General features: G+C 48.8%; 2 protein-coding genes across 3 annotated transcripts in view; both read left to right on the top strand.

The window, feature by feature from the left end:
• LOC125027955 (talin-2-like) overlaps nt 1-25,000 on the top strand; it is an 86,896-nt gene that overhangs the window by 8,810 nt on the left and 53,086 nt on the right. The gene's annotated exons all lie outside the window — the stretch shown is intronic.
• LOC125027834 (proline-rich receptor-like protein kinase PERK10) lies at nt 2,707-7,444 on the top strand. Its single transcript, XM_047616965.1, has 6 exons — nt 2,707-2,984; nt 3,452-3,553; nt 4,013-4,241; nt 5,944-6,045; nt 6,326-6,716; nt 7,101-7,444. The coding sequence occupies exons 1-6, from the start codon at nt 2,707-2,709 to the stop codon at nt 7,442-7,444; spliced, it is 1,446 nt and encodes a 481-aa protein (XP_047472921.1).

Raw genomic sequence — 25,000 nt, 5'->3', positions numbered from 1 at the left:
GCCAGCTCTCTCTCCCCTCTGCTCCCCGCCTCTCTCTCTCTCCCCGCTCTCTCTCTGGCGCGCTCTCTCGTCTCTCTCTCTCGCTGCGTCGCGCTCGCTCTCTCTCGCTCGGCCCTCTCATCGCGCTCGCGCTCTCCCTCTCTCTCTCGCTGCTGCTCTTTCCCTTCTCGCTCTCTCTCGTCGGCCCCGCTCTCTCTCTCTCTTCCCTCTCCTCTCGCGCGCTCGTCCCTCTGCGCTCTCTCGCGTGCTTCCCCGCTCTCGTCGCTCGCTCTTCCCTCTCTCTCGCACTCTCTGCCCTCTCTTCGCTCCTCGCCCCTCGCTCGCCTCTCGCACACTGCTCGTGCTCTGCTCCTTCCCTCCTCCTCGCCCCTCGCCCCGCGCCGCCGCCGCTGCTCGCAATACAACAGAGACACACAGCCCCTCGGGTCCACTACCCTGAAAGATGATGATTTGACCAGAACGTGCTTCGGAAGCCACTATACCACCCCCCAACGCCCACTGAGCGGCCTCAAGAAGCCACACTTAATGTCCCAATAACATATATCACACAAAGAACTCAAAACTAGCACTATACAATAGGATCAAGCAGAGACCGACACGGACACCACCCGACCCCAGCCAGTGCCCAAGAGGTACTCTGGCTATTGAAGCAGGCTGTTTGTCCTGTTTGCGTCGTCCGTCGCAACGCTAAGACTTTCCCGATGCCGTCAGCCCGAGCGCAACATTTATACTGATACGTGATCAGAGCCCCCAATACTCCTACTTTCCCTAGACTTCCCCCCCTCCCCCTACCAGTCCTCATACACAAATCACCCGACCGACTGCCTCCGCCCTCTTTTCTGAGTTTCCCCCCCCATTGCGAGACATCTTCTCAGAGTCAAGGGATTTATAGTGGCAGTGGCACCCTTGGTAATCCTAATGAAAGCGGAAGTCCAGCGTGCCAAATTTAGATAGGGTGCCCTGGTGCCAAAGGCGTGCCAGGTGAGAACACGACGGAAGATGTAGCCTGACGCATCTAAGTATAATCATGTCGTGGTACACGTAAGAAATGCTTATGTCGATCGGTTCAGCTGTTTTATACTCTTGCTAGGTTTCATACAGTGATTTGAATCAAGATGTAGACCAGATGTGGAGAAGTTTGGAGCCCGGTGCCTGGCTGTTGGACACGGCATACATAGGAATAGTTCATGGTTCATGGAGGGATGTGACTTCCGGCCTTATTAGGCTGATGGGGCGGGGGGCCAAACCCGAAGTACACAACAAACAAGCACCTCCTCCTTGGCTTGCGTCCAGAAGCAGCACACGCCCACCTTTCGCCGGCCTTCGGGTCCCCATCCATCTCCGGATGACCTCAGGCCGCATCCGGCCTCTTCTCCCTGGCGGTGCCTCGCAGGCGGGTCCACTCTAGCGTGTCACTAGCCTCGAGCTTATGCTGATCATGGACTCATTATGCTATCTATTACTGCTGTGCGCTCACGCTCTCCCTTATCCTTGCTACTATCTTCCATGTGGCCGCTCTTCTGGTGCCATTTTTGTTATCGCGCCTCGTAAGATCTGGGTTATTTTTCCCTTCTGGCACTTCTGATAAACGGTATACTGCTGTTATATGAACAGCAAGGACCAACGTCGACCTGAGGACATCATCAGCCATGCCATTCTTGCCATCAGATGTCATCATGGTGTTATCATGCTGGCAAATATTCTCCTCTTATTGATTTTCTCTCCCTTGGCGTTGCAGTCCCGCCCCCAGCCCTCGTTCAGATGACCGGCCATACAGTCGCGCCCACGAGGCCTCCCCGCTCTGGAGCACGAGATGGAGTCCGCTTCTGTGAAAATATTTTTTTGTAGCACAAGTCTGTGCGGAGTATGGTTTAGAATGCTCCCTTGAGCGCTTCGATTTAGTTTGCAGGAGGATCCCGCGTGCGCCGATAAGATGGAGTATGCGGAATAGATCACGGAATGATTTAGTGCGGAGGGGGAGCGGGGACCGATATGAAATGCGGTGGGTAAAGGAGAGGGCGAGGGCAAAAGAGGTGATGCGACGGAGATGGAGCCCCGAGCGGGCGGGGGTGTGGGTGTGAGGATGATGAGGGCAGGGTGCGGGCGGGAGGCTGCCGGGGCTGGATCCATACCGGGTCGTCGCTGGCTGGTAAGTGGGCCGCCTAGGGAAATGGCGCCAGGCCGCGACTGCCAGAACCGCGAACCAAAAAGGACCCTAGCCCCGCCCACCATCCCGGAGATATGGAGGATGGCTCCGCTCTCCCGCTGCCCCGCCCCGCCGGTCGAGCGCCCCCCCCTCTCTTCTTTTAACGTCCCCGCTTCCCCTTCCACCTCTTCGTTTTCTTGCTCCTGCTTTTCTTCCTCCTCATCTCCCCCCCCCTCACTCTCCCCTGGTTAACTTCATTATCCTCAGATGTTCAAGAAATATTTCCCGCTGCTTTTCCTCTTCTTCAACTCATCCCCCCTTTCTCTCTCTCTTCTCCCCCCCCCCGTCTCCCTCTTCTTCTCCCTCCCTCTCTCTTATTCATCTCTTCCTTCTCCTCTTTAGTTGAGGCAGTCGAAAAAGGATAGTGCGTTCAGTATATTTGTGTATCTCTATAGATATTTATGTGTGCGCGTGTGTGTGTTTATACACATACACTTACATGAATATGCATGTAAATGACGCCAGTGCTGAATATTATACAAAGCAAAACCTTTTGTAAAATGCCGAAACCTCTGCCCAATTTGCTTGGCCTAGTGTTGACTAAACGGGCTAACAGCCAAACAAAATTTTACATAGCCTACGGGCGGGCGTATAGTTTAGTTCTTACTAACTTTTTCTACGTGGAATGTGTTTACGCTATTAAACATTTCAAAGGTAATCTGGTTATCTTGGTTATACAAGTTGTTGAAGTTGTTGGAAACCTAATGAAATCACGCGTGGTATCAGCGGCAGAGAAAGAGAGAGCGACAGTGAGGGAGCGAGAGGACAACGGAGAGGAGTATGTGTATCTTTAAATGTGTGTTTATGCGTGAAGGGAGGAGGGAGAAGAGGGAGAAGGAGGGGAAGGGAGACGAGCGGGAAGATGCTTAACGCAACGGTAGAGCACCTCATAGTGTTTCTCTCTCTCTCAAAAGAGTCCACATATCATCCTAACGTCTCTCAGGAATCTCACGCTCTCCTCCTCATCCCATTTTCACTCTCTCTCACATCATCCTCCTTCTCCTCTCTCACACACTCATCTACTCTCCTCCCCTCACCCCACTCCCACATACACCTCTCCCTCACTCCTCTCTCCCCCCCTACCCCCTCCCATCTCTCTCTCTCTCGTCTCCTTCCCCCCTCCCTCTCTCTCTCTCTACTCCAGTCTCCATCTCCTCTCTCATCTCAAGTTCAGTCACATAAGAGAGAACTCTGGACTCCTGGACAATCTTAGTGGGAGTATATCCAACCTCAATCCACAACCAGCAACGACACACAAGACCTCTACTCGGACACAGATACCAACCTCATAAGAACTGCGCAATTGGCCAAATTCAGCCAACACAACAAAGCACCACAAACACCAACGTTAACCTACGCCCCTGTCGCCCAACCACCATCCCGCCCATCCGCAATCACCCCCCACCCCCCCCGCTGCCACTGCTCCCAAGACCCCCGCGCATAGAACGCACCCCAGCTTCCCACCTGCCCCCACCGACCCCTGCCCAAATGCCTACCATCTCCTCACCTACCACTCCCTCTCACTACACACTCACCACTCCACACGACCTCACACACCCTCCACCCACACACACGGACTCTACACAACACCACCCCACCCCACCCACCCCCTCGACCTCCCTCCCACCCACCACCCACCCTCCCAACCGTCCACCCACCCTCCATACACCAATCTCACCCACACTCCCCCATCACCCCCACGCAACCCCCACCAAACCCTTAGCTAATCGGCACGACCCACGAATAAACCGATCCTGGCCACACACCTCACAATAAAGACACTCACACGCTAGCAATACAAACAAGCGTGAACAAGCCGACCGAGCCAGCGCCAGGAACACAAACTACAGAGCGTACGGCCCATCGAAAGACACAAAGGCCAAACCACAAGGTTGAGATAAAGCGCGGAAGCACGCAACAAAAATACTACCGCATCAAAGAGATAGAACCTCCGACTCACCCTCCTCTCCCTGCCGATCAAAAACTACTCGCCGGCAAACGTCTCACGGAAAGGTACGAAAGACATAGAGCAAGGGTCAGAAAAGAAAGAAAGACGCTAGGTCTCATTATCACCACCCTTCCTTCTCACCGCCAAACGAGCTCAAATAACCACCCCACTAAAACCGGGACCCTACCACCTACGCAAGCCATAAATATAAAGAAACAGTACGGACAACGCACAAAAAAAAGGAAAGCACGAATACCTACCCACAAGTCCTCCACCCCACAACTACAAGCATCATAGGAATTCACCAATTTCCGATTTTGGTACCTACACAAAAGACAAACACATCACCATTGCACACGGAACACTAAGCCACTCACCCTCCAGACGACGATAAACCCTAGCCCCCCTTAACTAAAGCAGCCGAAAACACGTGCCGCAATACCCAACATACGCCACACTAGAGAAGACAATCAATGTGCACAGGATCACAGTCCACCTCTTACATATAAACATCTCTCTCTCTCAATCTCTCTCCATCTCCAACTATTCTCTCTCTCTCATCTCCTCTCTCGACAATGATCTCATCTCTCATCTCTCATCTCTCTCTCCTGAACCGAATTATATCTCTTCAATCTCCATCTCCGAGCATTATTTCATCACTCTCCTTCTCTCTCTTCTGAACTCAAAAAAAACCCAAGCGCCAAACCTCCCCCACCCTCGCTAAAAGATAAAGAACCAAAACATTGCAAACAAAGTACCCAGAAGGACTTGTTAGCAAACAAAGCAAAGATCTGAACAACCACAGTCTCCAAACCCGGAACAAGGAACTTGACGAGAAAACACGCAAAAGAGGGGACAACAACCGCCCCCCCCACATGATGAAAGAATGCACAATGGCACCGGGCATAATCTTATCTGCACAACTTACACACGGCGACACTGTCTATGCCCACTAAACGCCATGAGAAACCACAACAAAACACTAAAGGGTCCACATCCACGCGAACAATAAAACAACTACGACTCGAAAACCGAAACGAATACCATTCAAATATGTCCGGGCATATATACCGCAAGCGAGCAATAGAAGGTTCATCACCGGACGTACCCTGAAAATAATTACCTCCACAACAACAAGAAGATTCGTAAAAGTAAAAATATCGCTAAGAAAATCAACATCTAAGACACAGGAGCAGAGAAATTCAGCAGTGAACTAATCTCGGCGCACCACACCTAAAATAACTCCCAACGGGTACAAAGATACCACGATGCCGGGTGGAACAGCCCCGCAGATAAGCAAAAATTTGCTCCAAGCACACCACAAAACACCTATGCTCGCAATAAGCAACAAAACGCTTCGCACATAAAAACCCACAAACACGACCGATAGCAAGCGAGATCCTGAAATATAGTCAAATGACCACCACTAAACCAAATACACCCACAACGATCAATCAATCGGCAGAAAAATCGCCCTTCCGATCCCATAAATAACAACCCAGAGAATAGACCCAACAAAACAATCACAGCGACCCGCCCAATAATACTCCCACAAACAGAGAACCACAAACTACGAGGAACCCCCCCAAACAAAGTCAATCAACTTAAACAACAATTAACACCCTACATGAGCCCAAAGCCCAGACAGTAGGTCTCCAGTAACCCCAGAACCGAGCCTCAGAAAACCAAGCCAACACTCTACGTACTCAAATCTAATACCATTCTTGGACGTATTTAGAAACAGCAATACCAAAAGCATCGGCTCTCTCGACAAAACCTTATCCACTAGAGCCCCCCCCGACTCAAAGTTACAGACTCGAACCTGAATGCCGACGTTAGAACTCCGCCGCCGTGGAAGCCACAGAAAAATCAAGGAAAAGCAACTATGAACGTAATACCACTCCCCTCTTCTCATCCCCCTCAAAGTATCAGTCTCCGGCTCGTCATCTCTCACTCTCAAATCAGTCATATCGCTCTCAATATGCTGAAACGCATCATCCCATAATCTCCCAGCTACTTCCCTCCGAATCTACCCATCGGACTCCCCCGCAAAACCCACACCGTCTCCTCCCCCCCACCAAAAACCTCATACTCCGGCAGGCTCTCCCCTGGAGTGGAACTGACTCTCTCGACCCAGTACAGAAACTATCTCTCCCCACATCACCGCGCAGGACCCCCGAATTCCAGAAACCACATCTCCACCCCCACCTAACCTCACTGCTCACGGCCACCATGGCCCGAGGAACTCAATTCAGGGACACAACCACCCCACGTCCAACAACCACGCCACCAACCAGCCCACCCTAACCCCGACAACACCTCCCCTCTCCACGACGATACACGCCATCCCGCACACTTCTCCTCCCCACTCGCTCCCGCAACCCCCCCCAGGCCACCCGTCAATTCCAAGCAATACCGTATTCCCGACTCTCCCCCCAACCACACCCACAACGCTCGCACCACCCTTGGAGGCCAACAATCATCAACACCATACCCTCCCCAAACATCCTATCCGTCCAGTCCGACTAGCGGCCGCGAGTTCCCGATCCTCCTGGTACTCTCGTGCAATCACTCTCTGCCAAAATCACTCGTACTTCAATCTCTCTACAAGTCCCCCCCACCCCGTCCATTCTCTCCTCACTTCTATCTCTCTCTATATATCTCTTCGCTCCTCTCTCTCATCACACCATCTGGCCTCTCCCTCCTCTCATACCATCTTCTGACTCTCTCTCTCGATCCGTCAATTAGTTTTTCATGATACCCCCGAACATGATTAGGCATATCTCACCAATCCGAGTCTGCTAGCTCTACACGAATCCTATCTTCGCTCATCCTCACCTTCTCTCATTTCACTGCTCTCATTAATGTCTCTCATATCTTCTCGAAAACTCTGGATGAGTACGAGCGCTCTTCAAAATGCATTCGTATATTATTTCATCTTCTCAGTTCTGTCATACAACCAAATACCGAAGTGTGATCCAGAGATAACCAACCCCTCACCAAGCCAAAAAATCATAAGGCTTTGCCTGGAGATTGGGGAACTGAAAAGGCGATCGTACGAACACGAGGCCAAGAAGACACAATATGAGGACCGCCCGATACAAAAAAAAAAGATCCGAATACACAACAACCGACCATCTACCATAAGCCAACGACCCACGCCCACAAAACGCCCGCCTCAGCCACCACACACTGCACCACCCCCGAAACAATCGCGTCGCAATCCAGTCTACCGCAGAAACGCGCCAAACCCCGCAACACACCTCCTGGGGCCAGCCCGCCACGCCTAAACCGCCTAGACCGCATCATCGACGGTTCAGTCATGTCTCTCTCTCTATCTTCGTCTCTCTCTCCTCTCTCACTCTCCTCTATCCATCTCTCCTGTCTACAGGCCATTCATTCTTACCTATCTCTCTCTCTCTCCCATCAACTTTCCTATCATTTATATCATCTCGAATCCTAGACTCGTTCTACCCGACATGTTTCGACAGAAAAAATAATACTCGTTCTCTCTCATCCTACTACTCGTTTATCTCGTACCTCTCCTCCTCTCTCTCTCACATCATCTCTCCTGAACTCTCTCTCCACCCGATCGCGAAAAGCAACCTAAAGCCGAAACCTCCACACCCCGCGCCCCCAAACCAACCCAGCGCGTCCCCCCAGACAATACTAGGCATCCCTCATCTTGCCATCAAGCACCGGCATCGCGAGAAGCCCCTCCCCCTCCTGAACATCTCAAGGTCTCCTACCTCCTCCGAGTGAAGAGCAGACGATGACTACGGACGGTGAGCGACTCTTCTCTCTCTCGCTCATCATGTTACTATCCTCTCACATCAGTGACTATACTCTCATCTCTATGACTCTCTCTCTCATGTACTCTTTCCCTCTGTGACTCTAGCATGGCGGGGTCGTCTGTGGGGAGGGTGTAGACGCTGCTCAGCTCGTATGGGTATCGGCTCGCGAGGGTAAGTGATTAGAGAAAGAGTGTTATATCAGATAAAATCTGTGATACGTACTATCGGCCTCTGTGAACTCTCTCAGAAATTCTCTGTGACTCGCTCTCTCGGAATCACTCCTCTCTTGAACTCTCTCACTCTCCTCGTCGTTCTCAATCTCTCCTCTCTCATCCCTCTCTCTCTCCTCTTCCAGTCGTCGAATCTCTCGCGGGCCTAGCCGTCTCACTCCCTCTCTCTCACAACTCGTCTCGTCTTCATCCTCTCTCTCTCATTCGTAAACCATCAGGCCCAAAAAAGTGCGAAAAATCACTCTCTTATCTCTCACTTCCTCTGACTCCTCTCTTCCGTCTCTCAGATCCTCCTCTCTCTCTCTCTTAGATAACTCATCCCAGCATCCAGTCGGACCATCGCGTCATCGTCTCTCCTCGTCAAACGTCTCGCAGTCTCTCTCTCCTCTCCTCTCTCTGACCTCTCTCTGACTCACTCATCCCCCCCTCATCTCTCTCTCTCGTCTCTCGTCTCTCTACCTCCTCTCTCTCGCATCTCTCTCCTCTCTTCCTCTATCTTGACATTCTCTCATCTCTCTCATATCTGTGACATTCTCTCTCTCTCTTTTCTCTCTATCTGTGGCATTCTCTCCTCTCCTCTCCTCTCTCCAGTATCAACTCTCTCTCTCTTCCTCTCGCCGCTCTCTCTCTCTCTCTCTCGTCGTCTTCTCTCCTCTCTCTCCCGCTCCCTCTCCCTCTCTCTCCCTCTCTCTTCCCTCTCTCACTCTCTGTGACTCTCCTCATGCTCCTACTATACTCTATGTGACTCTCTCTCTCATCTGGCGGACTCTCTCTCCTCTCTGTGACTCTCTATCTCTCTGTGGACTCTCTCTCTCTCCGTCTGTGACTCTCTCATCTCTGGACATTTTCTCTCTCTGAGACTCTCTCTTCTCTGTGACTCTCTCCCTCTGTGACTCCTTCTCTGTGACTCCTCTCCCTTGTGGACTCCCTCCCTCTGTGACTCTCTCTCTGTGTGAACTCTCTCTCTCGTCTGACGTCACTCTCTCTCTGACTATCTCCCTCTCGGACTCACTCTCTCTCTGACTCTACTTTCTCTCTGATTCTCTCTCTCTCCTGAAACTCACTCTCTCATCTCCCTCTCTCCCCTCTCTCTCTCTCTCTATCTCTATCTCTCTCATCTCTCTCTCATTGACGTCACTCTCCTCTTCTTCTCTCTTTCTCTCGTCTCTCGTCCTCTCTCTCTCTCTAATTCTCGGACTCTCTCTCTCGAACTCTCTCGCTCTCTCTCTCTCTCGCTCTCTCTGACTCTCTCTCTCTCTCCATCTGACTCTCTCTCTCTCTCTTATTCTGACTCTCGCTCTCTCTCTCTCTGACTCTCTCTCTCTCTGACATCTCTCCTCTCTCCCTCTCTCTCTGACAGCTCTCGTCTCTCTCTCTGACTCACTCTCTCTCTCACTATATAAATATATAAATATATAATAAATCTAATCTCTATCTCTCTCTCCTCTCTCAATCTCTCTCTCTCTCTCAGATCTCTCAGATCCTCTCTCTTCGCTACATCTCCTCATTCTCTCTCTCTCTCTCTTTCTCACGGGACAAAAGTAACGTATAGAGGTCTTTCTTTCCTCATCTTTCCTCTCTCATCTCCTCTCTTTCCTCACCGGGTAACTCTTTCTTCTCTCTCTCTGACTCTCTTTCTCCTCTCTCTCTGACTCCTTCTTTCTCTCTTTCTCTCTTTCTTTCTCTTTCTTTCTTTCTTTCTCTTTTTTTCTTCTTCTCAGTATCTTTCTGTTCTTTCTCTCTCTTTCTTTCTCTCTCTTTCCTCTCTCATTTTCCCCCATCCCTATTTCACATTGATCAAGGCTGCAAGTCCATTCTGCTGACCCGTCTGACTCTCTCAACTGACTCTCCTCTCTCTCATCTCTGAACATGACTCTCCTCTCTCTCTCCTCTCCTCGCTGAACTCCTCTCCTCTCTTTTCCTCTCTGACTCTCTCTCTCCTCTCTCTCGGACTCTCCCTCCTCTCATCTCTGACTCTCTCTTCTATATCTCTCTCTCTCTCTCCTCTCTCATCTCTCTCTCTCCCCCTCTCTTCTTCCTCATCTCTCTCTCTCCTCTCTCTCCTCGCTCTCCTCTCTCTCTCTTAAATCTCTCTCTCTCCCCTCTCAATCTCTCTCGTACTCTTTTCTCATCTCTCTCATCTCCTCTCACTCAAGATCTCCTCTCCTCACGCTCATCTCATCCTCAGTCCCCTCCCTCTCCTCTTTCTCTCTCTCTCTCTTTCTCTCTCTATCTCTCTCTCTCTTTCTCTCTCTTGCTCTCTCATTTTTCCCCATCCTTTATTTCACATTTGCACGTCTTTCTACTGACCATAATTAGAAGGATTTAGTAAGCGTTGTTGTAAAGAGTTTATTTAGAAATTTGTGAATGGATACGTCTTAGTAAAATCAGCCTATGCAAGATAATTTGGGAGAAAGATGCTAGAGGATTTATCTTAGCCGGCACTTGAAACCGGGGTTTTTAAATTGAAGGCGCTTGGAAAAAGGGGCTCCGATTTTGTGGTCCTTCCATTGGAAACTTGCAGAAGCGAGTCGTATTATCAAATTGTGTCAAGGCATGATATCTACATTTATCTTCTGAAACTGCGTTACGTGTCAATTTAAAGGAGGCTATCGCAGCAAGCTCTCTTTCGGAGCCGGCAATTCTGCCATTACGACCCACGTAGTTGTTGCTGCTGCCTCGGCGCGCGCTCTCTCCACCGAGAGTTTGTTCTGGATTCCTATTGTTTGTGAGGCAATTCCCCAAGATCGAACTGGGACTATTTGGCTCTCGGTTGGTGGCATTGTCAACGAGATAAAGCAGTTACTGCGCCATTGTTGTGAGAAGGCGATTAGCAGGTACTAGTAACGCTGGCGCGAGGGCCCGAAGGCGGACTCTGGCTCTTCTCTCCAAAACTCGCAGCTATTTGTTTGCCTTGCGTTTGGCACGCGCGCGATCTGTGGCGGCCGCTGAACCCCCTCGCGTTCGCTGGGCATCGCAGGTATGTACAGGAGGTAGACGTCAAAAAGGCTGAGAGGCTGCGGACCAATTATTTTGTGTTTTTTTGTGAGGATTGCTGGTATTATCACTGCGGATTATTAGTTGTTTTTGCAGACAAGTACTTCATTTATCTCTATAAATCTCTTCCATTCTTTGTTGTGTTTGATCCCGTGCTTTGGTCAAGAATTTGAAAGGGCATTCTAAAAATGTGCTTCCGCTTGGTGCCGCCTCGACCTTGGCCGAAGGAAGCGCAATGGCTTCTCGTGACGAAGAGTTGCAGCGCAGCGCGAAGAGTGCATGAGCCCGCCCGTGAGGACGCTCGCTCTTGGCAAAGGCAGTGAGTCATTTTGTTCGTAAAATGGTTCCATGGCCGCTGTATCCACTATAATAATCTGGGAAGCAAGATGATTCCATGTAAGAATTCATGTTGCCCACTGGTTTTCCACGTTTTCTACATGACGTGCCTAATGTTTCATTAAATTCTTTGCGTAATGCAGTAACACTCGGTAAGTGTGATGTTGCAAGTTTTCTGGTACTAAAAATAATACGAGGTGGACTTATCGTCCTTATGTTTACCTTAGACTGATGACGGATCCCATCTTCATATTCACAACCGTCGCCTGATCTTTCAACTAGCAAACAACACACTTGCCCTTGCACGTGCAGAAAATGCCAGCTCTGCTCTTGCCATTGTTAGCCTGTACTTGTCGGCCTTTTTTTCCCATCGCGTGACATGGAATAGGGTTCTCCAGCGCATTTCCTCCTTCGAGCTGGACGGCGTCGTTATGTCGGTCAGTCAGTCAAAGTCACCCAAATGGACCGTTTTATATCCAGGTTGCAGACCAGTGCACAATGCCCCCGCTCTTGCGCAACTTGCATAGGTTGGAGTGTGGTTGGAAGCGAGCGCATGGCCGTGCTTGTGTCCTTAATTTCAGAGGATTGTGTGTGAATGGGAGGCGCGAAGATCTCCAGCGAATTGTCGTCGCCGTGGCGCAAATTCCTAATGGGTCATTTTGCTTTCATTTTTTTTATGAATTATTTCCAGTTCCTCATTAGAGTCAGCTATAAGGCTTTGGTTACAGTTGTGAGATGTGCATTCTCAGGCTTTTTTCTCTTCGACCTATTTCGTCCTAAAGGATTCAGAATTAATTAACAGCCGTGCTCTACTTATTATAAAGAAATACTACACATGCGGCCGCCACTACAGCTACAGTAGGTAACATTTTCCACTCGCCGTATCTTGCTTCAGACTTATCCTTACTTCGACTGCCATATCGCCGAGCTCAGGATATCCGTTTGTGATTACAGCTGCTTTGCCGAATCTTCGATAATGCTCTCTACCCCACGCTTCTCTCCTCGCCTGTATTCTCTCTCTCTCTCTCTCTCTCTCCTCTCTCTCTTCTCTCTTATAATATATATATATATATATATCTATATATAAAATATATATCTAATATATATATATAATAATATAGTCCCTCCCCCTCCCTCCCTCCCTCTCTCCTCTCTCTCTTCTCTCTCCTCTCTCCTCTACTCTCTCTTCCTCTCTCTCTCTTTTTCTCTCCTCTCTCATCCTCTCTCCCTCTCGTCCTCTCTCCTCCTCTCCTCTCTCTCTCTCTCTCTCCTCTCTCTCTCTCTCTCCTTTTCCTCCTCACTCCCTTTTCCCTCTCCCTCTCCCTCTTCCCCTCCTCCTCATCCCTCCCTCGTTTCTCTCCCTCCTCTCTCGTCTCTCTCCCTCACCCGTCTCCTCTCTCTCCTCCTCCTCTAACTCTCTCTCTCTCTCATCTCTCTCTCTCTCTCTCTCTCTCCCTCTCCCTCCCTCTCCCCTCTCTCTTTTCCCCCTCTTCTCTCTCTCTCCCTCTCTCTCTCTCCTCCCTCCTCTCTCTTCTCCCTCCTCTCTCTCTCCCTCTCTCTCTCTCCCTCCTCTCTCTCCCCTCTCCACTCTCTTTTCCCCCTCTCTCCTCTCCCTCTCTCTCTCTCCCCCCTCTCTCTCTCTCCCTCTCTCTCTCTCCCTCTCTCCCTCTCTCAGAAACAATTATACATGTAAGTAAAAGTGTATTTAACTATTTTGATATGGCACATTTGAGTTGATATGAATCGATTTAACCACAGGATGGTATTACATATATATGGCAATTGTTATTTCTTCCCTGCATAAATCAAATAAGCATGCTCTATATGTATTTTCGAGTACAGACCTATCACTCTTTGTTGAATAAAAATATCAAAATCATAATAAAATATCTCCTCGCTTCGGCAGTCCTTATACTCCCATTCTCCTTTACTGAATGCTTTTTCTTTTCTTTTCTTTTCCCCTTGCCTTCTCCCTCTTCCAAAGGCTAAGGCTGGCCTCCTCCTGCCGAGCCCCGTCGCGCTCGTCGCTCGCTCCGTGGAGTCGGACTTCAGTCACGAGGGAGGATCCACCTGCGGGGGCGTCAGCTGGTTCATTTTATGCGCATGAATATTTATCTATTTTTCTTGCGGTTTTCCTACTCCAGCCGTTCTTTTCGGATGAGCTTAGTACGTGGGATTGTTTTTGGTAGTATAATACTGGAAGTTGATTTGGGATTACTCAGCTGGTGTGTTTGGGAATTCCCTCTTATCATTCAGCGGAAAACTTGACAGACTGCTTGCTAAATGGAAAGGTTACATGGTCCTACAGCACGTATCGTCTTGTCGAGAATTAAAGGAAATAAGGAAATATCAATACTTTTTTTGGGTACTTAACAAAGTAATTAACAAAGCATCGGCTTTTGTTTTGGAATCTGTGTCCTGAGTCATATAGAGAAATTTCGCGTTACACTGAGAAAAAGTACTTAGTCAGATGATGGATCCGTTAATTTGATAGAAATGGGCACCTTTCCTTTCTTATGACGTACAGTAGGAGGCAAGGAATCCTAGAAGAGTTCAGTAGAAATAGGTGTTGGTCAGGAGAGGCGGGGCGCGTTTCACATATTTGAGCGGGAAGACGGATGTTTGGTAAGCAAATTCGTCTATTTGGGCTTTCATGATCGTGGAAGGATATCCGGTGGATTCCCGTGAAGAATGTCGGCTAAATTGAACTCACTAATTCGCTGGAACTTACAGTTATATTTAGTTGTGGACTCTAGAATCGCCTTGACATCCTTCTTCATATACAGTAAGTTCTCTCCTTTTCCATCTCCATTACTCACATTCCCTCCTGCCCGTTCCCCGCCCTGACCATCTCTTCTCCCTCCCTCCCTCCCCCTTTATTTTCCCTTCCCCCTCCTCCCCCCTCGTTTCCCTTCCCCTCCTCCCGCATGGCTCCCGAAGGACCTCTTCTCGTCCCGAGTGTGGGCCTACTTTACCGCTTTATTTTCGCCCTTTGTGATTGGGTTGTAGATTTTGGGGGGGGTCCCGGCACATGGGGGTGACAGGCCCGCGCCGATCCTCCTTGGGCTGGACGGGAAGCGTTTTTGGGGGGCCCAGGAGGGGATGCCTGAGATAAAGGCCCGGCTTGTTTGGGGGGGTGGGAAGGGCCCCTTTTTTTTTTTCCCCTTTGGGTTTATACAACTTTCTGGGGCTTTTGGGGAGCTTCGTATGCCCTTTAAATTTCATGGGGAAACCCAAAAATTTTTCTTACCTTTTCTAACCCTGGGAAATTTAATCTGAATCAAGGGCCCCACTCTTTTTTTTCCCGTCCCCTCTCATTCTAAACTATCTCTATCTCTATCCTTTTAAAATCTCTCTGTCTCTTTCCTTTTCTCTCATCCATCTCTCCTCTCTCCTTTCCCCTCTCTCTTTTTCCTCACCAGTCGTACTCCTCTCTCCTCCTCTCTCTCTCTCTCCTTCTCTCTCCCTCTCTCTCTCTCTTTCTATCTCTCCTCCTCTATCTCCCCTCGGGCTCTCTCTCTCCTCTTTTCCCCCTCTCTCCCTCCTTTTCTCACTCTCTCTCTCTCCCTCCTCTCTCTCTCCCTCTCTCTCTCTCTAAAATTTCCCCTCCCCCTCCCCCTCCCATTTCCCCCTCTCTCTCTCCCCTTTTCCCCCCCCTTTTCTCCAACCCCCTCTCTCTCTCTCTCCCTCCCCTCTCTCTCTCTCCCCCTTCCCCTCTCTTTTCTCCTCCTTTTGTCTCACTTTCCTCTTTCTCCCCTTTTTCTATCTTTTTCTCTCCCTATTTTTCTCTCTCTCTCTCTCTATTTTTCTCTTTCTTTCTTCCTCTCTCTCGTTTTTCCCCTCTCTCCTCGCCTTCCAATATCTCCCCCCTTTTATCTCCTCTTTTAATCCTCTCTCTCTCCCCTTTTTTCTCTCCCCTCTATTTTCCTCTCTCTTTTCTAATTTTTCTCTCTCTCTCTCCTTTTCTCTCTCTCCTCTCATAAATCTTTTCTCTACCCCCCTCTATTTCTTTTCTCCCCCTCTCTCTCTCAAATTTTTTCCACTCTCCTCTCTTCCACGGCCATCTCCCTTCCCCTCTCTCTTCATCTCTATCTCTCCTCCTCCCTTATTCCTCCATCTCTCTCTCTCCACTCTCTCTCCTCCTCTTTTCGTCTCTTTCTCTCTCCCTCTCTTCTCTCTCCTCTCTCCTTTCTCTCTCCCCCTCTTCTCCTTTTCTCTCTCCTCCTTTTCTCTCTTCCCCTTCTCTTCCCCATCCTCTCCCCTCTCTTTTCTCTCTCCACCTCTCTTTTGCCGTCCCTCTTTGGCCCCCTCTCTTTTCGGTCTCCTCCTCTCCCTTCTCTCTCCTTTTCTCTCTCCCGGGGCCCCTCTCCTTTTCTGCTCTCTCTTCCCCTCCCGTCTCTCTCTTCTCTCTCTCCCCTCTCTTCCTTTTCCCCTCTCCCTCATTTTCTCTCCTTTTCCCCTCTTTTCTCTCCTCTTGTCTGTCCTTTCCCCCTCTCTTCCCTTTTTCCCCTTTTTTTCCTTTTTTTTCTCTCCCCTTCTTTTTTTCCAATTTTTCTCTTTTCTTTTTTTCCCCTCTCTCTTTTCCCTCTCTCCGCTCTCCCCCCTCTTCCTCTCCCCTCTTCCTCTCTTTCTTTTCTCTCTCTGTCTTTTTCTCTTCTCTCTCTAACCCCCCTCTACTCTCTCTCTCTCAAATTTTTCTTTTCCTCTTCTCCATCCTCTCCTCTCTCACCCCTCTCTCATTTTTCTCTCCTCCTTTCTCTCTTTTTCTCTCTCTTCTCTCTCTTTTCTTCCTCTATCTCTCTCCCCCTCTTTTTCTCTCTCCTCCCCCTCTCTTTTTCCACCTCCTTCTCTTTTTCTCCTCTCTCTCTCTCTCCTCTGTCTCTCTCCCCCAAACCCCTCTCTCTCTCTCCTCTCTCATTCTCTTTTCTCTCTCCTCTCTTTTCCCCTCTCCCTCTCTCTCCTCGGGCTCTCCTCTCTTTTCCCCATCTCTCTCTCTCTTTTCTCTCTCCTCCCTTCTTTTCTCCCTCTCCCTTTCTCCTCTCCATCTGCTCTGTCTCTTCTCTCTCCTCTCTCTCTCCCCTCCCTTTTGTTTTCTCTCTCTTCTCTTCCCTTTTTCCTTTATCTCTCTCTCTTCCTCTCTCTTTTCTCTCACCCCCTCATCTCTCCTTTTCCCACTCTCCTCGCCTCTCTCTTCTTTTTCTCTCTCTCTTAAACTCTCTCTTCTCTTCCCCTCTCTCTCTCTCTCTTCCCCCGGGCCTCTCTCTCTTTTCCCCTCATCTTCCCCCTTCTCTCCTCTCCCCTCCCCTCTCTCTCTCCTCATCTCTCTCTCCTCTCTCTCCTCGTCTCTTTTCTCTCTCATCCCCATCCTATTTCTTCTCTCTCCCCTCTCCTTTTCTCGTCCTCCCCCTCTTTTCCTCCCCCTCTCGTCCCTTCTTTTCATTTTTCCCCCTCCCCCTCTCTCTCTCTCTCTCCCCTCCTTTTCCCCCCTCGTCCCCCTCCCCCTCTCCTCTCTTTTTCGGCCCTTTTCTCCTTCCCCCGTTTTTTCCCCTCTCTTCCCCTTCCCCTCCTTTTCTCGCCTTTTTTTTTTCTTTCTTCCATTTTCTATATATTTTCCCCCTCCCCTGCCCTGCCATCGTAAACGCCTTTTCCCCCCGCGCACCCCCTTCAAAAACCCCTTTTTGCCCACAAAATCTTCGCCACATCCCGGTTTCCTGTGGCGCTGCGTTTTTCCCGTTTTTAAAGACGAGCAAACGACCACGCCCGCGTCCCGCTTTTCCTCTCGGGGCGAACCCCCCGTCTGTGGGGCTTGAGGCCCCCCGAAGCCCGCGGGGGGAAGCCTTTCTTGAGGGGCTCGAGGGGGGAAGGGGCCCAGTGGGGCCTTGTCATATTTTCGTGTGAGGAAAATTTGGTTTTTTAAAGCTGCTGTGGGTTCCCGCACTTCAAGACGAGGAGCAAAAAAACCCAACTTCTTTGTTTTTGTTATTTGCGTTTTCCTCTTAAAATTAAGTGCCAGTCTCAAAACTGATGGATGCCCCCTTTTTTTTGGGCCCCTTTTTGAGGTGATGGATCCAAAAAAATGTTTGGGGTTGAAGCTAAACGTTCATGTTTTTTTTTACAAAGGAAGGGACAAAATATGAATCAGTCCCAAACATGTGCGTGACGGGGTAAAAAAAAAAAAAAGTATTTTATGTAAATATATAATATAAAAACAAAACAAAACCCCAAACACAACACACACACACACACCACAAACAAACACACAGGTAGTGTAAATATAAACATTGTATAAGTTTATGTAATTTTGTGGTGTGGGGGGTTTTTGGGTTTTGTGGTTTTGTGTGTGTGGGGTGTGTGTGTGGGGTGTGTTGTGTGTGTGGGGTGTTTTGTGTGGAATATATTAAATAATATGTAACTTTATATATATATGTATTCCCTTATGAAAGTGGTGTTGTATATATAAAAAGTATATTTTTATATATATATTAAAATATGTTTAAAGTGTTTTATGTAAAATTTTTTAGGTTTGTGTATAATTTTTATATAAAATATATATAAAAAATATTATAAAAATATTAATATATGTAAACATAAAAGCATATATATGGGGTTTTTATATTAAAAATGTATTTATATAATTTATAGTAAAAATGGGATTTTTTTAAAAAATATATATATATATATATATAAAAATAAAATATATAAAAATTTGTGTTTGTATATAATTTTCTATATATATAAATAAAAAAAAATTTTTATATGGAAATTTTTTATATATTTTTATATGAATATGTATGAAATTTTTTCTTTTTAAAGTAAGTAGTATATACATACAAAAGCGATATTAAGGGTATTTCTTCAGCCGGATAATTATATAATTTTATATACTAAATAATATAAAATATATAAAAACATTTCACACACACACACCACCCACACACAACACACCCCCACACACACAAACACAAAACCACACACACACACACACACACAAAGCAATATGTAAATGTTTGTTTTTATTTATAATTTTACAATTTTTGTGTCAGACTTATGTGTGTGTTTGTGGTCCCCGTCTGTGTCAGCAGTAGAAGCAGGAGGTCCCATTGACGATATTAAAGAAAGTGCTTCAGCCGGAAATATTGAACTTCCGAAACCCGATATCATATTATAGGGTTTTTAAACCAAAATTTGAGCGCAGGGGTTTCCCTTTGAAGGCCCCGCTTCCCCCTCCGTCCATTGGGCATAAAGTAATTGATAAAATTTATGAATTTTTTTACGGGCCCTTCCTCGCTTTCCCCTCCCCCCTTTCCCCCCGGCCCCAATTGTCCTACCAACCCTTTCCCCTTAAACCAAAATAAAGGAGTCTTTTCCTCTCGCCGTGCTTTCCCAAAACGCAAAGTCTTTGGGGGCGGCGAGGGGACGCCTTTTCTTGCTGGCTTCCCAGGACCTCTTCGCCCCTCAAAGGTTTGGGTTTTTTCTGGCGGCCGGGCGTGGGCTTTTTGAATTATTTTCGGGGGGGTTTTGGCCCGGCGAACTATTGTAATACCATTACCCAGGGCCCCCCCTTCCCCCCCCCCCCCCCCGCCGAGTGGGGAAGTGACGCGTGACGCCCCTCATCCCCGACCCCGCCCCCACTTTTATTCTTTTTCTCCTTTCCCTCTTTCCCTTTTTTTCCCCCTTTTCCCCCTTTCCCAAGCCCCCCCCCCCCCTCTCTCTTTTTCTTTCCCTTCCCCTTTTCTTTTTTCTCCCCCCTTCCTTCCTGCTCTTTTCCTCTCTCTCTCTCCTTTTCCTCCAAAACTCCTCTCTCTCAAACTCTTTCCCCCAATCCTTTTCTTTTCTCCTTTCTCTCTCTCCTCCCCTCTCTCCCTCTCTCTCCCCTCTCTCCCTCCCTCCCTTTTTCCCCCTCCCCTCCCCAAAAAACCCTCTCCCTTCCCTCCCTCCTCCCTCCCTCATCTCTCTTTTCCCCCCCTCCCAAACCCCCTCCCCTTCCTCTCTCCCTCTTTTCCCCTCCAAATCCTCCTTTCTTCTCTCTCTCTCCTTCCCTTTCCCTCCTCCTCCCTCCTGCTCCTCTCCTCGTCTCTCTCCCCCCGCTCTCCCTCCTCTAATCCCCTCCCCCTTCTCCTCCTCCTTTTTCCCGTCTCCTCCCTCTCCTCTTCTCCCTCCCATCTCTCTCCTTTTCCCTCTCCTCCTCCACCCTTTTCCCCTCCCTCTCTCCACCCCTATTTCTCTCTCCCCCCTAAACTTTCCCCCTCCATCTTTTCTCTCCAACCCCTCCTCTCAAACTCCTCTCTCCTAACCTCCTCCTCCTCTCCCCTCCCCCATTTTTCCTCGTCCTTCTCCCTTCATTTCTTTTTCCCTTCCTTTTTCCCCCTTTTACCCTCTCTCCCTCCTCCTTTTTACCTCTCCCCTCTCCTCTCCTCTCTTTTCCAAACTCGCCCCCTCTCCCCTCCATCTCCTCTCTTCCTTTTTTTTCTCTCACTCTTTTTTCCCTCCTTCTCCTCAAATTTTCTTCTCCCTCCCATTTTTCCCCTCTCCTCCTTTTTCTCCCTTTTCTCATCCCCCATCCCCCCTCAAACCACCCTTTACATCTTCTCCTTTTTAAACTTCCTCTTCTCTCCTCCCTCCATCTCTCACTCTCCTCCTCCTCTTCTCCCCCCCTTTTCTCTCTCACCTCCCCTTTTCTCAATCCCCCCTCTCTCTCCCCCCCCAACCCTCTCTCTCCCCTTCCCCTCTCCCTTTCCCTCTCTTTTCTCCTCTCTCTCACTCTCCCCATCTCTCCCTCCCTATCTCCCCTCTCCCTCTCCTCTCCATCCCTCCTTCCTCTTCCTCCCGGACTCCTCCCCCTCTCCACCCCCTCCCTCTCCTCTCCTCTCTCATCCCCTCAGCTCCTCTTTTTCTTCCCCCTCCTTTCCCCCCCCTTTTAATTTTCCCTTTTCCCCCCCCCTTTTTTCCCCCCTCTCGGTTTTATTCTCCCCTCTCTCCCCCTTTTCTCCCCCCCTCCCCCTCTCCCGCCCTCTCTCCCTTCCCCCTCTCTCGTCCCCTCTCTCCTCTCCCTCTCTCCTCCTCTCTCTCCTCCCCAAACCCCCCTCCCTCTCCCTTTTCCCTTATCGCCCCTTTACAGTCAAAACTCCCTTCTCCTCTCTTTCCCCTCCCCCTCCCTCTTTTCTCCCTCTCTCTTTCCTCCTCTCTCCCCTCCTCTCTCCTTTTTCTCTCTCCCCTCATCCCAACCCTTCTCTCCTCTCTCCTCTCCTCTCTCTCTCCCTCGTTCTCTCTCTCCTCTCCTCTTCTCTCCTTTTCCCCCTTCTCCTCCTCCTCCTCTCCTTTTCCTCTCCTCTCTCTCCTCCCCTCTCCCTCTCCCTTCCCATCCTCCCCCCTCTTCCCCCCTCCTCCTTTTCTCCCCCCCTCCTTCTCCTCCCTCTCCTTTTCCCTTTCCCCCCCTCTCTCTACCTCTCTTTCTCTCATTCACCTCTCTTTTCCTCCCTCCTCTCTCCCTCTCCTCTCTCTCACCTTTTCCCTCTCTCCTCCAACTCCCTTTTTCTCTCCCTCTTTTCACCCTCTCTCTCCACCCCCTCACTCCCCCAATCTCATCTCTCCCTTTCCCCTCTCTCAACTTCTCCTCTTCCTCTCCCTCTCCTCCCGCTCTCAACTCTCTCTCTCTCTCCCTCTTTCCTCTCCCCTTTTCTCCTCTCTCCTCTTTCTTTTCTTCCCCGTTTATATGGCCCTTTGCGAGGGTGATGATCCTGAAATGTTTGGTTGGATGCTAAACGTTCATTTTTAATTTACAATAATACAAGTATGAATCAGTCAAGCATGTGCGTGACGTGTAAAAAAAAATGGTATATATTATATATCTATATATATATATATACTCACACCACACACACACAACACACACTCAACACAACACAATAATCACTACACAGTATGTGTAGTAATAAACTTATGTTATATGTTGATATGTAATGTTGTGGTGTGTGTGTGTGTTGTTGTGTGTGTGTGGTGTTTGTGTGTGTGTTGGTGTGGTGTGTTTGTGTGTGTGTGTGGGAATATATATATATATATGTAACTGTAAAGAATAGTATTCTTGTATTATGTGTGTGTGTTATATATATATATATAATATATATATAATTAGTATAGTGGTTGTGTATGTATGTATTTATGTGTGTGTATATATGTAGATTATAGATATATATATATATATAATATATATAGATATATAGTAAACATATGCATATAAGTGTGTGTATATATTATATATGAGTTATATAGATTAATAGATTATATGTATTTATGTAATTAATTAAGTATATATATATAATATATATTTATAAGTCTATAATGGTGGTGTGTATATATATATAATATATATGATATTATATATATTTATATGATAATTTTAAGTTTTTATAGAATATGTTATGTATTTTGCATATATGTATGTAGTATATACATACACACGATATTAAGGATAGTGCTTCAGCCGGATAATATATATGATATATATGAATATATATAATATATATATATATATACTTACACACAACACAACACACACACACCACACAACTCACACACACCACACCACAAAATACCCACACAACACCACAAATCCACACACACACCAACACAACAGCAATATGTAAATGTTTGTTTGATTGTATATGTACATGTGTGTGTCAGACTGGATGTGTGTGTTTGTGGTCCCCGTCTGTGTCAGCAGTAGAAGCAGGAGGTCCCATTGACGATATTAAAGAAGTGCTTCAGCCGGAAATATTGAACTTCCGAAACGCGATATCATATTATAGTTCAATCACATTAGATGCGCAGGGTTCCCTTAGAAGGCCAGCTGTCTCCTCCGTCCATTGACATAAGTAATTGATAAATTGAGTGATTGCTTACGGGCCCTTCCTCGCTTCCCCTCCCCCTCCCGCCGGCCTCACATTGTCCTACCAACCTCCACTTAATCAAGATTACGGAATCATTGCCTCTCGCCGTGCTTCCGAGACGCAAAGTCTTGAGGCGGCGAGGCGAGCGCCTGCTTGCTGGCTTCCCAGGACCTCTTCGCCGTCAAAGGATTGCTTTTGCTGGCGGCCGACGTGGGCTTATGAATTATTTATCGGGGCTTCGGCTCCGGCGAACTATTGTAGATACCATTACCCAGGCCCACCCCTGCCCCCCCCCCCCCCCCCCCCCCCCCCCCCACCCCCCCCCCCCCCCCCCCCCACCCCCCCCCCCCACCCGCACCCCCCCCCCCCCCCCCCCCCCCCCCCCCCCCCACCCCCCCCCCCCCCCCCCCCTCCCCCCCCCCCCCCCCCCACCCCCCCACCCCCCCCCCCACCCCCCTCCCCCCCCCCCCCCACCCCCCCCCCCCCCCCAACCCCCCCCCCCCCCCCTCTCCCCCCCCCCCCCCCCCCCCCCTCCCCCCCCCCCCGCCCCCCCGCCCCTCCCCCCCCCCCCCCCCCCCCCCCCCCCCCCGCGCGAGTGGGCAAGTGACGCGTGACGCCCCTCATCCTGACTCGCCCCGCACTTGTTATTCTTTCTTCTCCTACTCCTCTTCCTTTTTCTCTACCCCACTTTCCCAAGCCCCCCCCCCCCCCCCTCTCTCTCTCTCTTTCCTTCCTTCTCTCTTTCTCCCTCCCTTCCTTCCTTCTCTCTCTCTCTCGGTCTCTCTCCTCTCCAATCTCTCTCTCCGTCTCTTCAAAGTCTCACTCTCTCAAGTCTCCTCTCAATCTCAGTCTCCTCTCTTCTCTCTCTCTCTCTCCTCTCTCCTCCCCTCTCTGCTCCCTCTCCTCCCTCTCTCCTCCTCTTCTCCCTCTCTCTCTCACTCCCTCCCTCCCTCTCCTCTCTCCCGTCTCCCCTCTCTCCCTCCTTCCCTCCCTCCTTCTCCTCTCTCGCACCCTCCCCCCCTCCCTCCGCCCTAACCCAATCCCTTCCTTTCTCTCTCTCTCTCGGTCTCACTCTCTCTCTCCATCATACCTCTCATTCATCTCCTCTCCCATCACTCTCTCTCATCCCCTCTCGTCTCGCTCTCATCTCGCTTCATCTCGTACATTCTCTCTCGATATCTCTCTCTCTCTCTTCTCTCCTCTCTCTCCCCCCTTTCTCTCATTCCCTCCCTCCCTTCCTCCCTCCCTCCCCTCCCTGCCTCCCTCTAGCTCTCTCCCACTCCGCTCTTCATCTTTCTTCCTTTATTTCACTGCTCGACAACCTGCCTCCTGATTGTCCCCCCTTTTGTACTGCTAACCTCCATCCTCTACCTGGCCACTTTTATCTCCCCCCCTCCCTCCTCAGATCACCTCATCACATGGCCCCCAAGCACAGAATGTCACCCATCAAATAACAACCCTAAACCTCGCCCTAGCCATCCTGCTCAACAACACCAGAAACGCCTGAATATGAAATGCTTATTGGCCAAAGGTTCATCTCCCTCCTCAAACGTCAATCGTCCCTTTAGTCTGACGAGCTCTTTTTTTCTTTCTATTCACTCTATAATTTTGTATTTTTACACATTTCCTAACCTTTCCTTAACCCCATATCTGCATATGATAATGGCATATGTACTGCATTTACAATTATATATGGTTTTAAAAACCTAATACGGGCGATATCCAAAAACTGATTAAGAAATATGATGGGTTTTAAGTTTAGTGTTTCACTGATTATACAAGTTAATATTTAGACATTTGTATTTGTTAATTCTCCTGCTTCCCGTGGGTAACGCTGATCCACACTATTTATGTCGGTGTAATTGGCTCTAGTATTGGTGTCCTGCTTGAAAAGGGCAGACGAAGATACTAAATGGAGTTTGTTTATTATTAGATTCGTAAAATTAAACATTTTAATATCGTTAATGTATTATTAGTCCTGTTTTTATATTCCTTTTTTTTCGTTATTGATCATTATCGGGGTATATATGGTCATCAGTATCATACACGCTCATTAACATCAGGCATTAGCAGGATCCTATATATCTATTATAAGCTGTCCTCATCTTCTCTCTTACCCCTCCTTACCTTTCCTTCTTTGCTTTCTCTCATCTCCTCCATGCTCTTATACCTCCTTTCCTTTCGTTCTGTGACGCTAACGGGTCTTTTTTTTTAATTCCCTTCCTTTTCGATCTTCGCCTGTCTTCTTTCTCCTCAACACTCTTGTCTCTTTCCTCTTCTTTCCCATTCCCATTTCCACTTCCGCCTCGTCGTACTGCCTCTTCCTTCTCCCTCATTTCCTGTCTAGTCTCCTATTTTGTCCTTCCTCCCTCTCTCTCTTTCCCCTCTCTCTCCCCTTTCCCTCTCTCTCTCCTCCCCCCTCTCTCGCTCTCCCCTCTCCTCTCTCCCTCCCTCTCCCCTTTTCTCCCTCTCTCTCTCAATCCCCTCTCTCCCCTCTCTCCCTCCTCTCCTCTTCCCCCTCCTCTCCCCTCTCACTCTCCCCCTCCCCCTCTCTCAGAAAAAATTTAATCATGTAAGTAAAAGGTATTTAATATTTGTTTATG

This window comes from Penaeus chinensis, chromosome 8 (genome assembly GCF_019202785.1).
Source record: "Penaeus chinensis breed Huanghai No. 1 chromosome 8, ASM1920278v2, whole genome shotgun sequence".
NCBI lineage: Eukaryota > Metazoa > Arthropoda > Malacostraca > Decapoda > Penaeidae > Penaeus > Penaeus chinensis.
The sequence above is the reverse complement of the archived record's forward strand: the minus strand, read 5'-3'. Positions and strand labels throughout refer to the sequence as shown.